This window comes from Labrus bergylta, chromosome 16 (assembly GCF_963930695.1).
Source record: "Labrus bergylta chromosome 16, fLabBer1.1, whole genome shotgun sequence".
In the NCBI taxonomy this organism is placed as follows: domain Eukaryota; kingdom Metazoa; phylum Chordata; class Actinopteri; order Labriformes; family Labridae; genus Labrus; species Labrus bergylta.
Genome location: NC_089210.1, coordinates 17,242,164 through 17,258,714, shown reverse-complemented (window position 1 = coordinate 17,258,714; position 16,551 = coordinate 17,242,164). Strand labels below are relative to the sequence as shown.

The 16,551-nt window shown below is 39.8% G+C and overlaps 1 gene segment (V, D, J or C); it reads right to left on the bottom strand.

Moving 5' to 3' along the window:
* Positions 1-11,726: 11,726 nt before the first annotated feature.
* Positions 11,727-13,731, bottom strand: LOC110004148 (immunoglobulin heavy variable 3-30-3-like). The segment is given in 3 exon segments: positions 11,727-12,020; positions 13,427-13,548; positions 13,626-13,731. Coding segments are annotated over 3 exon segments (366 nt in total).
* Between the last annotated feature and the right edge of the window lie 2,820 nt (positions 13,732-16,551).

Sequence of the window (16,551 nt, the reverse complement as noted above, 5' to 3'; positions counted from 1 at the left end):
TTGTATCATGCCAGTAGAGTGAAATCAGAGATTAACTTGATAATCGGACATTTTTATTTTTTTATACGTAATCAATGATGCAGGAGTTGGAACAGCAGCCAAATATATTTGATTTAAGTCATTGAGATTTCACTTTTTCTAAATCTGGGTACACCATGAATACCTGTTGTGTTTTCTTAAAAGTCACACAGATGAACTCTGTTACCTTGGATCAAACAAAAGCTGCAGTGAAACTTAAACATTTGTCATTCTCTCTGCAGTCTGTTTCCCAAAGGTGTAAGACAATGAGGTTGACTTGTCCTCTCATGGATGATCTTTTCATCTCATACTACCAAAAGGATTAGAAATCTTTTTTTGCATCAGTTCCTCATTTTATTGCCAGTTGCTCACTTTATCTATTGACTGTTTGTGTCACTGAACTTGTGATATGATCATTATTGGTGTGAGGGCTCCTCCTCTGGTGGCTTCATGTTACTGGTGTTCAGGCTCTGAGGGGTTTTTGTTCAGCTCTACTGATGGATTGTGTCACTGTGGCTCTCTGGCACAGTAATACACTGCAGTGTCTGCAGGCTGCATATTCAGTCCGTTTAGAGTCGTTGTTTTTCTGGAGGCGTCTAAGTTGATACTGAACTGATTCTTCAGTGAATCTTTGTAGAGTGTGGTCGATCCAAAACTCATTCCAATCCACTCCAGTCCTTTTCAGACTGGCTGTCTGATCCAACCTGTTGCATAGCTGTCATCAGTCAGAGAGTAACCAGAGACCTGACAGGTGAGGGTCAGAGACTGTCCAGGCTGCACGACCATTGATCCTGGTGTGATGAGATCAATACAGTGCACACCTGTGGAAACACAAATCATCATTATCTCCATCACTCATCTGATTATGAGTTGTTTCTAAACAGGTGAAAATATCCTTACAGGATCCAACGCTCAGCAGCAGAATCAGAGCTGCAGAGAACATGACTGATGATGTAGATGATCTGATGTGAGAACTTGATGCATTAACACACCCAGTGGACTTTCTTATACGGCAACAAGAGGAGACTAATTTACATACACAGGATGGTAAATCAGCCGACTACGTTCATTCAAATATTTTAAAATCCTGGTAAAATTGAGTATTACTCTCAAACTCTCAATTAATCAGATATAGAGATTGAAACAATATTTAAGTGACACATTTATTAGAAGATCTAATAAAGCCTTAAGACTGTTTCTCTCTCTCTCTTTACTGTTACAGTCAAATGAAGTTGAAATCATTTGTTGTGTGAGAGCTCCTCCTCTGGTGGCTTTAAGGAACAAGTGTTCACAAGGGGAGAAACTGTGTTTTTCATTAATGACACTTGGTGCTCAGAAACAGTAAAGCTTGATGGATATTATTAACCACATGTCAGAAGTCTTTCATGGTAAGATTTCAACACATGAAGTTATAAAACTCTCCTTGTTGCTGCAGTTTACATTCCCCAAGCATGCACGTCTAAATAGTTCACTACAGAATGATTACTTCTAGGATGTATCATAGAGATGCTGTAGATTTAACTGCTGCTCTATATATTTTATATTAATTAGTTCTTGTCTACATTCACAATTTGAATGTTTCTTCCATGTCACTGAAGTAAGAGGGGGCTAAAACTTAAACTTCCATTTATTGAGAAACTGTGTTTTTAAAAAAACAATTGAAGTTGATGACTTGATAAGTATTTGTTAAACACTCAGAATTTTCATATTTGATTGTGAATCACAAGAAATATTGTGATGGTGGTAAAAAGAGGAAGTAGTTTTTGTTCAGCTCTACTGATGGGTTGTGTCACTGTGGGTCTCTGGCACAGTAATACACTGCAGTGTCTGCAGGCTGCATATTCAGTCCGTTTAGAGTCACTCTGTTGTTAGAGGCGTCTAAGTCGATACTGAACTGGTTCTTCAGTGAATCTTTGTAGAATCTGGTGGATCCAGCTCCGCTACCGATCCACTCCAGTCCTTTCCCTGCAGGCTGTCTGATCCAGGCTGTCCAGTAGCCACTAACAGAATAAGAGACCTGACAGGTGATGGTCAGACTCTGACCTGGCTGCACAGTCACAGAGGCTGGCTGTGTCAACTGTTCACACTTCACACCTGTTAAAAAGAGAACATGTTTAGTTAGAAATGATCAAGTTAAACTGCAGAAGAAGAACTGTTGACTTTGACAGATGCAGACAGACTCACATCCAGCTGCCAGCAGCAGCAGCAGAGCTACAGAAAACATGGTTGATGTTGAAAGTGACGTGCTGTGAACTCCACTGACGGCCTGATGGGAAGTTTTTATAGCTGAGTAACAAGGAAGCTCACTGAGTTTGCATACAATCAAACATATGAAGCATCAATGATGGTCTGACTGGAGCCAATAGGAGAGTCTGTTCACTGTTTTTATATCTGCAGAGTGACTCTGAAACTTTCGTCCGTCATTATTTCTTTCAGATCAGATTTGATTTTCCGTGTTTTTTTCACATCCATCCGTGTGTGTGTGTGTGTGTGTGTGTGTGTGTTTGTGTGTGTGTGTGTGTGTAGTGACCCTCCTTTAAACATGCTGTCAGCCGATGCTCAGGAATAATTGCGTCTGCTGTTCCAGTAAACTGAAATACACCTGTAAGCTAACTGGATAATTCTGCAGCTTCTTTATCAAAATTTGTGATATTCTGTTAGTCCAGCCATTTTGTTTTCTTTTGTTCTGTGTTCACTTCCTGTTTTATGTTGTTATCTGCTGCTTGTGAATAATATGTAGCCCATCTTCCTGCAATTGTTTGGTTTCCCTCCTTTTGTCCCAACACACCTGTGTCTCACCTGCAATAAGTCCGCCCTGTATATTCACCCCTGTGTTTCTACCAGCCCTCTGACAGATTGTCATCGTCTCCTGAGTGTGTTCATGCTTTCCAGCCTTATTTTCCCTGTTTGCTTTTCCCGGTTTTGAACTTTGTTTGGATTTTGTGGATTTGCCCTCGTTGGATTTTTCTGCCCTCGCTGACTGCCTCTCTGTGTTTGACCTACAAACATTTGAGTAGAAAACTTTTTCTTACTATCAGTTTTTTGTGTCCTGGACTTTCCTCTGCATCTGAGTGTGTTTAAGAATTGTTAAACAAAATGTCCATTATCATGAACTCACAGACAACTTGGAGAAGAAACTGTCAAAGTTAGAAATTATTTGACACCCTGCGGCCAATCACAGTCCAGTAATAACTCCGGACCATGATGTAGGAGTCTGATATTGAGTCAATCACATTTTGATTTTTGTATTTCTGACACATATTCACAAACATTTTTTATAATTTGATGTTGAGACAGCTGAATGTTCCCGGTGATGGTTGTAAACAGAGGAAGTAGTTTTTGTACGACTCTCCTGTTATTGTCTCTCACTGTGGGTCTCTCACACAGTAATACACAGCAGTGTCTTCAGGCTGCAGACTCTGTCCTGTAAGAGTCACTGTTCCAGCAGACGTGTCTCTGCTGTAGCTGAACTTGTTCTTCAGAGCATTATTTTGATACAAGTTTCCACCACCCCACTGATGAGAGATCCAGTCCATCGGTTTCCCTTCACGCTGTCTGATCCAACCTGTTGCATAGCTGCATTAATTTGCATTAATTGCATTTTAATCTTTGTGAGGCTAGTATTTACATTAATTTCATTGTGTAATTTACCATGAAGACCAAAACAAATCTTAATAATCTGCTTGTATGATGGATTTCTTGTCATAACAGCGTCAATGCTGAAGTTTGTTACTAAGGGTGACACGGAGCCAGCGCCCAGTACGTCACAAGGGCCATCAAGCACCATGTCAACAGATACAAATGCAGCAGCACCCAACATATCACCAGGGCCATCAAGCAACATCTCTTCAGCTAAATATGCTACTATCACTACTCCAAGTGCACAACCAGTTGATCCTGCTCTGTGGCCAGCACACCTATCAGACATCGACCGGGTTGAATTTGTGCGCCGAGGGCCTTTTAAGGCACAGCAGCTGTCATATGATGACCTCATTGATGACTTTGCATCCAGAAAATGCAGACGTGTGCATCTGTAAAAGGCCTGTTCCATTGTTGATAGAGGCTATTCATTTGATTTCTTCCGACTAATAAAGGTTGTACACCTAAATGGCATTTCGTGATACAGTCATGTTGTCATGGGGGGGCCCTCAAAATAAAATTCTGCTTAGGGCCCCAATTTGGCCAGGGACGGCCCTGCTTCTAACTGCAGTTTACATTCCCCAAGCATGCACATCTAAATAGTTCACTACAGAATGATTACTTCTAGGATGTATCATAGAGATGCTGTAGATTTAACTGCTGCTCTATATATTTTATATTAATTAGTTCTTGTCTACATTCACAATTTGAATGTTTCTTCCATGTCACTGAAGTAAGAGGGGGCTAAAACTTAAACTTCCATTTATTGAGAAACTGTGTTTTAAAAAAACAATTGATGTTGATGACTTGATAAGTATTTGTTCAACACTCAGAATTTTCATAGTTGATTGTGAATCACAAGAAATATTGTGATGGTGGTAAAAAGAGGAAGTAGTTTTTGTTCAGCTCTACTGATGGATTGTGTCACTGTGGCTCTCTGGCACAGTAATACACTGCAGTGTCTGCAGTCTTCAGACTGTTCATCTGCAGATACAGCTGCTGTCTGCTGTCGTCTCTGGAGATGGTGAACCGGCTTTTGACTGAATTAGAGTAGGATTGGCTGCTACCACCACCATTACTAATAGTAGCGATCCACTCCAGTCCTTTTCCAGGAGCCTGTCTGACCCAGTTCATACGGTAGCTGCTGAATGTGAATCCAGAGGCTGAACAGGTCAGTCTGTGGGATTCTCCAGGCCTTTTAACCACTGCCTCAGATTGTGTCAGAGTCTGACCATCAACACCTGAAGAGACAGAAAAGAAAACCATCAGATGTGACACTTTTAGAAGACTTTTTAGAGTAAAGATGAGTGATGATCATCACCTGCCCAGCAGACAGTAAAAAGCAGCAGTCCTGTCCTATAGTCCATCATGTTCAACTGTGTGTCCACTGTTCTCTGTCGTCCTCTCTGCACTCACATAAGTAGAGGAGGAACACATCGGAGATTTGCATTGACTCCTCCTCAGAGATAGAAGAAAGTAATTTCATTTCGATATCACTTCTTTAGTTTTGGAATTAAATTCTAAACACAAGTGTCCTTTCAAGTTGTTCATCGTTAGTTTATTTTTTTCGGTATATCAACTCAGGCAGCCAATCAGTGAGAACACAAAGCAGAATTACACACAGCTCCACTTTTTGACAGTTCGGGAACATACAGTAACATCTGTGATCACATGTACCAAAAATATTCACATCTAACAGGAAGTTAATCCCCATCATGTTCTTTGATGGTGTCTTCTGTTCTCAACATTCATGGAGGATTTTGTCACAAGGTCTCAGGGTATCAGAGAACAACAGTGGTATTAAAATCTCACAGTTACTAATGTGAATGTGATCCTGATTATTCTGAGTTATTCTTTTGAAAACAAAGGTATTTTCATAATGTCTCACAGCTGTTTTTCTCCTTACTGTAAAAGTGAACTGGTGTTTAATATGTATAAAAATAATTATAATACATTTGATTTATTTGTTTTACAGAGTCTCATTTAAAGAAAAACACTTTTAAACAATGGTACAAAAAGAAACATTAGCAATCTAAAGCAGTGTTTATAATGTTTCTATCAGTGATTTGAATTGTGGCAGGTCCGTAAAGTCTCAGGTGTGTTTGTGGAGAGAGATCCAGAGGGAGAGGGGCAGCAATGGAAAAGGCTCTGTTCCCCTGGTTCAGTGCTTGGTGTTAATCATTATTGGTGTGAGGGCTCCTCCTCTGGTGGCTTCATGTTACTGGTGTTCAGTCTCTGAGGGGTTTTTGTTCAGCTCTACTGATGGATTGTGTCACTGTGGGTCTCTGGCACAGTAATACACTGCAGTGTCTGCAGGCTGCATATTCAGTCCGTTTACAGTCACTCTGTTTCTGGAGGCGTCTAAGTCGATACTGAACTGGTTCTTCAGTGAATCTTTGTAGTAAGTGTCTCCAGTGTATCTCAATCCAATCCACTCCAGTCCTTTCCCTACAGGCTGTCTGATCCAGGCTGTGTAGTAGCTGCGAACAGAATAAGAGACCTGACAGGTGATGGTCAGACTCTGACCTGGCTGCACAGTCACAGAGGCTGGCTGTGTCAACTGTTCACACTTCACACCTGTTAAAAAGAGAACATGTTTAGTTAGAAATGATCAAGTTAAACTGCAGAAGAAGAACTGTTGACTTTGACAGATGCAGACAGACTCACATCCAGCTGCCAGCAGCAGCAGCAGAGCTACAGAAAACATGGTTGATGTTGAAAGTGACGTGCTGTGAACTCCACTGACGGCCTGATGGGAAGTTTTTATAGCTGAGTAACAAGGAAGCTCACTGAGTTTGCATACAATCAAACATATGAAGCATCAATGATGGTCTGACTGGAGCCAATAGGAGAGTCTGTTCACTGTTTTTATATCTGCAGAGTGAAAAGATGACTGGAAATCATCTCTGCTTTACATATGATAACAGATATAATATATGTGATCGTACTGTAGGATCAGATTGGTTGAAAGTGTTTACTAATAACTGGTTTCATTCATTTTAGGATTAATCTTATCAAAGAGAGCAGCAACAATCAATAAAAAGAGATGATAAGGAAATGCTATTAGAAAGAGCTTTTCTACTCTTCTTATGTTAATTCATATTGTGTGGATGTGATTATATATAATTACTCATTAATAATGTTGATGTACTATCTTCATATCATGTGGAATATTTTAAATCTTTACATGTTTTGTCCACGTGTTGATCTCTACTGTATGTTTGGAGTTCAAACCAAATGTAGACACAGTTTCTCCAAACAGATACAAAGAATATAATCAGCTGCATTGAATAAAAATAGAAGTAGTGTTTTGTAAAGTCTGCAAACATTAGTAGCAAGGAATCTGCTCTGGACTGACGAGGAGTACGAGATTGGTGTACTGGATGTGCTTATAAAGGCAATCCACTCCAGTCCTTTTCCAGGAGCCTGTCTGACCAAGCTCATCTTATAGCCTCTGAATGTGAATCCAGAGGCTGAACAGGTCAGTCTGTGGGATTCTCCAGGCCTTTTAACCACTGCTTCAGATTGTGTCAGAGTCTGACCATCAACACCTGAAGAGACAGAAAAGAAAACCATCAGATGTGACACTTTCAGAAGACTTTTTAGAGTAAAGATGAGTGATGATCATCACCTGCCCAGCAGACAGTAAAAAGCAGCAGTCCTGTCCTATAGTCCATCATGTTCAACTGTGTGTCCACTGTTCTCTGTCGTCCTCTCTGCTCTCACATAAGTAGAGGAGGAACACATCAGAGTTTTGCATTGACTCCTCCTCATATGGACTGAATTAACTTGGGTCTCAGTTTTTGTCTATTTGAACTGGAAATTAAATGTTAGATGGCTTTTCCCCTTTGAGTCTGATTTGCATGATCTGAATTAAAGTGTGCATGAGGTTAAAAAAGTCAGTATTATTGTTCTAACGGGAAAGATGACCTATATTCAGTGGTGATTCGAGAGTGTGTTGGGGCCCTATAGGTAAAAATGTATTGTTGGGCCCTCCAACCAGCGTTCATCACCATCATGTCTGCCAGTGTCCCGACGCTTACTCCTCTTTTTCCCAATTTTTTTTTCTCCCCTATATACGGATAATTCTCCTTCATTTTTCTTTATCAGCTTTCATTGACAAACTCTGGTTTCCACAGCAAAATAATGCATGCAACGTTCAACATCATATATCATAGATCATTTTCTCAAAATACTTATAAACTGTCCATGAACTATAAGGAGCAAGAGATAATTTGATCATTATCAGGAACTACTTAGAGGACACTAATCAAAGTTAGAATTAAATCAACAACCTGTGACCAATCAGAATCGAGTATAAAACCTGACTATAGTATTTCATTCCAATATTCAGTAAATCAATACTCAGATTTTTTAAAACTGAAATTAAAGATGCTGATACAGCTGAATGTGCAGTGATGGTGGTAAACAGAGGAAGTAGTTTTTGTACGACTCTCCTGTTATTGTCTCTCACTGTGGGACTCTAGCACAGTAATACACAGCAGTGTCTTCAGGCTGCATATTCTGTCCTGTTAGAGTCACTGTTGCAGCAGACGTGTCTCTGCTGTAGCTGAACTTGTTCTTCAGAGCATTATTTTGACTGAGTCCACTTGTACCCCACTGATGAGAGATCCAGTCCATCGGTTTCCCTTCACGCTGTCTGATCCAACCTGTTGCATAGCTGTCATCAGTCAGAGAGTAACCAGAGACCTGACAGGTGAGGGTCAGAGACTGTCCAGGCTGCACAACCATTGAGCCTGGTGTGATGAGATCAATACAGTGCACACCTGTGGAAACACAAATCATCATTATCTCCATCATTCATCTGATTATGAGTTGTTTCTAAACAGTTGAAAAGCTCCTTACAGGATCCAGCGGTCAGCAGCAGAATCAGAGCTGCAGAGAACATGACTGATGATGAAGCTGAACTGATGTGGGCTGGTCTGTCCTCTCACTGATGCTCATACACACATGACTTATTTATATGGCAACACATGGAGGCCAATTTACATTCAGAGGGTTGTAGATCAGCTGACTTAGTTTCTAAAAACTCTAAATGATGGGGAAGAGAAACAACAGAACACCTCACTGTTTCCCTTGTTGAAAGAAAAGGTGGAACTTCAGTTCTTGTTAAATAATTTAAATCATGTCGTAATAACCATTTTATATAAATTAGGAAACAACTTTATTAAGTTTGCTGATGAACAAGGTTTCTGGTGGTGATGTACATACAGTATGATTCTAACAATAGTCAGTTTTGTATTTAATTATATTTAAAAGGTTCAGACTTTAAAAAGGTTCTTTTAAATTTGAACAAGGAAAGTTCCAGAACGAGTACCTGACACATTTTTATTTAAGTTTTAATACTGAATAATGTGGGAAAGTGTGATTGATTTTTTTCAATGTTGCAAATATGATTGTAACTTAAAGTAATGAAAAAAAGTCTGCACAAGAAGGAGGAACTCTGAACCAAGATCAAAGAAGAATTATGTTGCTCAGTAAAATCTGCACAAACGAGACAATAAGAAACCATCTTATCCTCATATCACCAAAACCTGTGTTGCAAGAAAGACAAAGTCTCTGAGCTCTGGTGCTGATTACACACATTTAAATCAGTCACTTTGCATACATGTAAGGCACATCTGGTCCCTTTTGTGTAAATGAGCACATCAATCAAAATATTTAAATCAAATTAGAGGATATATTTTATTATATATGAAAGAGATTGCAACTTTGATTTATTCTTAAACTCTGTTTTTGAAATGAAATTGATAATATTATGTAAAAGTACAAGACTAGTGATACAAATATAGAGACAACAAACACTGAACAAAATTATTGTCCAGTGTTTGTTGTCAAAAGAGGAAGTAGTTTTTGTATGGTTCTCCTGTTATTGTCTCTCACTGTGGCTCTCTGGCACAGTAATACACTGCAGTGTCTGCAGGCTGCATATTCAGTCCGTTCAGAGTCACTGTGTTGCTGGAAGAGTCAAAGTTGATACTGAACTGGTTCTTCAGTGAATCTTTGGTATCTGTGTTATATCCCACACGACCTACTATAATCCACTCCAGTCCTTTCCCTGCAGGCTGTCTGATCCAGGCTGTAGCATAGCTGCTAACAGAATAAGAGACCTGACAGGTGATGGTCAGACTCTGACCTGGCTGCACAGTCACAGAGGCTGGCTGTGTCAACTGTTCACACTTCACACCTGTGGAGGAAAACATGTTGAATATTGAATCAGTATGTTTAGAGTCATTGTGCTGTGATCATACTGTCAGTGCGTCTGCCTCAGTGAGACTCACAGGATCCAGCAGCCAGCAGCAGCAGCAGAGCTACAGGCAACATGGTTGGTGTTGAACCTGACATGATGGAGCTTCTCTTCTTCTCTGACTCACAGCCTGATGATGAATCTTTATATCAGACTGTGAGGAAGTTCAATTTGCATAGAGACAGACTTGGCTCGACTCCTAGCAAGCAAATGTATTTCTCATCATCTCTTCATATTCTGTTTATGGGATGGAAGGGTGATTTTATTGATTGTCTAAATTATTTTGTCTGGTTCTGGGACAGTTAGTGTTCACCTTTTATGGTTTTGTTGACATTTTAGATAATAGATGTATCTGTTTATTTATCCTTATTTGACACAGGAATGTTTATTATAAATATCTACCAATCATGATTTGATCGTTTCACCAATAGACAAATTGAACATGTTTACCTGTTGTCATGGTGATGTTAATCTGTGTTTAAATAACGTAGCCAAATAAAAGGGTAGAACAATGAGATAGGCAGTGTTGTTGTGGAATCACCAAATCTGGAGTATGAGTCAAAGAAACAGAGTCACGTCAGAGTCATGACCTCGTTAACTGAGTTACTTTTCTGGATGAATCCTTGATAGATGTCTGCACAATTTGTGGTTCCTTTTTCTGCATCCTTACAGAGACAATATTCACATGCAGGTGAACTCTCGTGCCAGCACATGCTTGAAAGTGAATACATTTTAGAACCAAAATAATCAAAAGTCTTTTTCAATCAATAAATATGAGCCATTTTCTCAAATTCCAAGTCTGAATGGAGTCAGTGCTGAAGTCTGAATCACCAGTGCTTGTTTTCAAGTTGAGTCACAGTCCAGGACGTGATACTGTAACACTGGAGATTGGATTTTTTGAGACATTTTGATAAATCTTTTTTTCAATGTATTTAATGTCACAAAGTAGTTTTACTGTCAGCTAAATTCTGACGAGAGAGAAACACAACTTCAGACGTCACCAGCTTCAATGAAGTGACAGCCTGCAGGTCACAAAGCTTTTTATTATTGTCTCTATGATTTAAAACCAACAGTGAGGCTGAACCCACCGAATCAACTGCTGCTGAATGTTTCCTTCTTGTGATTGAGCTTTAAGAGACTTTGTCACAATGCTCTGCCATTATATGTTTGCTCTTTTATCGCCCTCTGTTGGCCTTTGTAAAAATGCATTTCGTCAGGTTTTATTTTTCTTCTGGCCTCTTTTATCAGTGGGTAAATCTCACACAGTAATACACAGCAGTCTATTTGACCTTTTGGTTGCATCACTGCTTAAAGCCCCAACATGATCTTTTCTGCAGGTCGTCTAAACATACTCATTCTGCAGCAGAGTTACTCAAACCCACCCCTCCCTATACGCATAACATTCTCTGTGAGTGGTGCCTCATCATTTATGGTGTGCTTCGGGTTTGCGTAAGTGATTTAAAAACATTTTTTTTATCAGGCTGGTGTCTTTGGTAATTATTACTAGGATGGCATCATTGTTTTGTAAACATGGTCTATTATCACCATTTTGTTTTAAGTGTGTGCGCAGAAAATTAAAATCCTCGGAGCGTTGGTATTTCAAACGTCTCTTTAAAACATAATTTTAATAGGTGTTAAAATCTCCCTTTTTATCAATCAAGGAGAGACAGACACATTCCCTGAGTTAAAAGTTTCAAGGACCAGCTGCTTCAAGCAAGAAGATTCACGTTTATAGTCAGAACCACTAAATATTTGATGTTATCATACTACTTGAAGAACATGTGGAAGAATACCAGAGATGCATTATTTTTTTCACATCAAAGTGAAGTTTATTCTATAAATAAAAAACACAGAGAGAGTACTGTTTGACACGTTAAGTTTTTGTACAGCGATACTTCCTCCTGTGTCACTGTGAGTCTCTGGCACAATAATAAACAGCAGAATCTTCAGTCTTCAGACTGTTCATCTGCAGATACACCTGCTGTCTGCTGTTGTCTCTGGAGATGGTGTACCGGCCTTTAACTGACTGAGAGTAATATTTTCTGTCATTATCACTCTCAACCCAGGCGATCCACTCCAGTCCTTTTCCAGGAGCCTGTCTGACCCAGTTCATATATAGCTGCTGAGGGGTTTTTGTTCAGCTCTACTGATGGATTGTGTCACTGTGGGTCTCTGGCACAGTAATACACTGCAGTGTCTTCAGTCTTCAGACTGTTCATCTGCAGATACAGCTGCTGTCTGCTGTTGTCTCTGGAGATGGTGAACCGGCTTTTGACTGAATTAGAGTAGTATTGGCTACCACCACTGCTACTAATATAAGCGATCCACTCCAGTCCTTTTCCAGGAGCCTGTCTGACCCAAGCCATATAGTAGCTGCTGAATGTGAATCCAGAGGCTGAACAGGTCAGTCTGTGGGATTCTCCAGGCCTTTTAACCACTGCTTCAGATTCTGTCAGAGTCTGACCATCAACACCTGAAGAGACAGAAAAGAAAACCATCAGATGTGACACTTTCAGAAGACTTTTTAGAGTAAAGATGAGTGATGATCATCACCTGCCCAGCAGACAGTAAAAAGCAACAGTCCTGTCCTATAGTCCATCATGTTCAACTGTGTGTCCACTGTTCTCTGTCGTCCTCTCCGCACTCACATAAGTAGAGGAGGAACACATCAGAGATTTACATTGACTCCTCCTCAGAGAGAAATAACATTTGACTTCTGTCTTGGATACTTTAAGTTGAAAGGTCATCAGTTGTATCATGCCAGTAGAGTGAAAGCAGAGATTAACTTGATAACATGAAAAGTTTTTTTTTTTTTTTATAGGTAATCAATGATGCAGGAGTTGGATTAGCTGACAAATATATTTGATTGAACCATCGAGATTTGATTATTTGTTTTAAAAATATATATTTTTTGGGAATCTCTCATACTACCATCAGGGTTATGAATCTTGATCTTTTTGTGACCACAATCTGATTTTTCCGGTCACTACCCTTAGCTCATGACCATAGGTGAGGGTTGGAATGATGATCGACCGGTAAATCTAGAGCTTTGCATTGCATTATTGTACTTGTAGTATAATTGTATCTCAAAGTAAACTTTGTTCTTTTGCTTTGACTTTTACATCTCTACATGTGTATTTTTCTCTCCTCATTATTTAACTGGTGTTTTAATCCTTCCTGGTCTGGGGGCTCCTCCTCTGGTCGCTTCATGATTTTATTTCAGACTTTATCGGGTTTGTAATTACGTCATGTAAAAAAATATTCTTGTCATGTTTTGACAGTTTAGGTTTCTGTACTGCGTTGCTTCCTCTTGTGTCACTGTGGCTCTCGAGCACAATAATAAACAGCAGAATCTTCCATCGTCAGACTGTTCATCTGCAGAAACACCTGCTGTCTGCTGTTGTCTCTGGAGATGGTGAACCGGCCTTTGACTGAATTAGAGTAGTAGATGCTACCACCACTACTAATATAAGCGACCCACTCCAGTCCTTTCCCAGCAGCCTGTCTGATCCAAGTGTTATGAGGATGACTAGAAAACCCTGAATATGTGCAGGTCAGTGTGTGAGATTCTCCAGGCCTTTTAACCACAGCGTCAGACTCAGTCAGTGTTTGACCCTCAGTACCTGCAGACATATAAACAGCTTGTTAGATACTGTAATGCACCAACAAGTTTGTCTGAAGAAATAGTCACCGTTCTTACCTGTCCAGTTTAGTGACAGGATGAGAAATAGAACCAAACACTCAGGTTCTGTCATTGTGAAAGCTTTCGTCTTTGTCCAGTCTACAGAGTGTGTTTGTGCTTCAATCTGCAACACTTATGTAGTGATGGAAGACATCAGAGATTTACATTGACTCCTCCTCAGAGAGAAGGTCACTAAATGTTCTATGATATAATATGATTTATTCACACAAAAATAATGATGTATGCAAACCTAAAGTAATTGGTCCCTTTGTTTTGCATACATTTAGATAGATTCAAAAAATGCCTTTCTAGGGAATGTCTCATACTACCAAAAGGATTATGAATCTTTTTTTTACATCAGTTCCTCATTGTATAGCCATGTACACTTTAATATAGACTATTTGTGTCATTGAACTGCTGTTATGATCATTATTGGTGTGAGGGCTCCTCCTCTGGTGGCTTCATGTTACTGGTGTTCAGGCTCTGAGGGGTTTTTGTTCAGCTCTACTGATGGGTTGTGTCACTGTGGCTCTCTGGCACAGTAATACACTGCAGTGTCTGCAGGCTGCATATTCAGTCCGTTTAGGGTCACCCTGTTGTTAGAGGCGTCTAAGTCGATACTGAACTGGTTCTTCAGTGAATCTTTGTAGTAAGTGCCTCCAGTGTATCTTATTCCAATCCACTCCAGTCCTTTCCCTGCAGGCTGTCTGATCCAACCTGTTGCATAACTGTTATCAGTCAGAGAGTAACCAGAGACCTGACAGGTGAGGGTCAGAGACTGTCCAGGCTGCACGACCATTGAGCCTGGTGTGATGAGATCAATACAGTGCACACCTGTGGAAACACAAATCATCATTATCTCCATCATCCATCTGATTATGAGTTGTTTCTAAACAGTTGAAAATATCCTTACAGGATCCAGCGGTCAGCAGCAGAATCAGAGCTGCAGAGAACATGACTGATGATGAAGCTGATCTGATGTGAGAACTTGATGCATTAACACACCCAGTGGACTTTCTTATATGGCAACAAGAGGAGGCTAATTTACATACACAGGATGGTAAATCAACCGACTACGTTCATTAAATTATTTTAAAATCCTGGTAAAATTGAGTATTACTCTTAAACTCTCAATTAATCAGAGATAGAGATTGAAACAATATTTAAGTGACACATTTATTAGAAGATCTAATAAAGCCTTAAGACTGTTTCTCTCTCTCTCTTTACTGTTACAGTCAAATGAAGTTGAAATCATTTGTTGTGTGAGAGCTCCTCCTCTGGTGGCTTTAAGGAATAAGTGTTCACAAGGGGAGAAACTGTGTTTTTCATTAATGACACTTGGTGCTCAGATACAGTAAAGCTTGACGGACAGTTTTAACATTCAACATCACAGCCTGGTTTGGGTCTATGTCAAACATTCATCGTAACCCATTAAACAGGATCATAACAATAAGCAGCAAAATAATCGTGCAGCAACAGGAACCACTGATCAGTATCTACAACAGGAGAACAAAACTAAAAGGACCACACATAGCCTCAGACAGCACACACTCACTCTGCCATCTCTACAACCGTCTCCCCTCAGGCCACAGATACAGATCTCTCACTTTCCGGACTAATCGAGCCATGTCAAGCTTTGCTCCCACATCTATCAGGCTCATGAACAAATGGTCTATTTCTTATTTATTTTTAAGACCACTCATTTAACCGCTTATAACAATTATTTATGACCTCTTTATCATTGAATTTGAATTGAATTGAATTGAATTGATATTATTAACCACATGTCAGAAGTCTTTCATGGTAAGATTTCAAAACATGAAGTTATATAAACTGTCTTGTAACTAGCGCCGCCCCACCCTACACGCAGAACACGCGCTGTGTGTAGGGCCCCACGGTCCACGGGGGGCCCCATTTTGCGCAAGGGGACGCATTCTCTGCAATTGCGCAAATGATGCGCGCCGCTGCCGTGAGGCGCGCCTAGAGCAACAAGTCAGCCCGAGGCAAGAGAGGAAAAAAAAGAGACGAGTAATCTGACACCGCACGCGTTGCCGCAATGATTGACAGCACGCAGCATCTGACCAATCAGCGGTCAGATGCGCCAACAGGCAGGTGAAGAGATGGCCTCCAAACGGCAATATGAATCGGGAGCAAGCAAAAGAAAGAAAAAGTCAAAACAACAGGAGGCTCGTGCTTCACTTGAAGGTGGGTATGTTGTTGAAATAAAAAAGAAAAACTTTGTGGCATAAACACCCCAGCTGCTAGCCTGCTAATCATGAGACAGAAGAGAGGATCATTCTGTCTAGATGTGGACTGGAGATTAAATGTTCCAGCGGCCCTGATTATCATTTATTGAATGTCTTGTTAACTGCATATACATTCACCTCTGTTGAAAAAGGAGTGGTTAATTGACCAGTTGGTGGTCGTGTGTTGGCTCAGGTTTATAGCCTATCAATCTATGCTATCAATAGAAGTTTTGGGCTATTTTTATGGAGGTGAAATGTCGTCATCTATTGGTGAATTTAATTTATAACAGTCATATAAGATTAGATAAAATAAGATAAATGAAGATAATCTTTTATTTGACCCACAATGGAGAGATTTAAAACATTGCAGTAGCAAACAGCAGTGTAGAAATATAGAACCTAAGTAGAAAATGTAAAAATAAGTATCTAAAAACATTTAAATATAGAAATGTCATCAAATCAAATCATAATGAATATTATCATTAGTTGTAGTCATATTTGCATTAATTGCATTTTAATCTTTGTGAGGCTAGTATTTACATTCATTTCATTGTGTAATTTACCATTAAGGACCAAAACAAATCTTAATAATCTGCTTGTATGATGGATTTCTTGTCATAACAGCGTCAATGCTGAAGTTTGTTACTAAGGGTGACACGGAGCCAGCGCCCAGTACGTCATAAGGGCCATCAAGCACC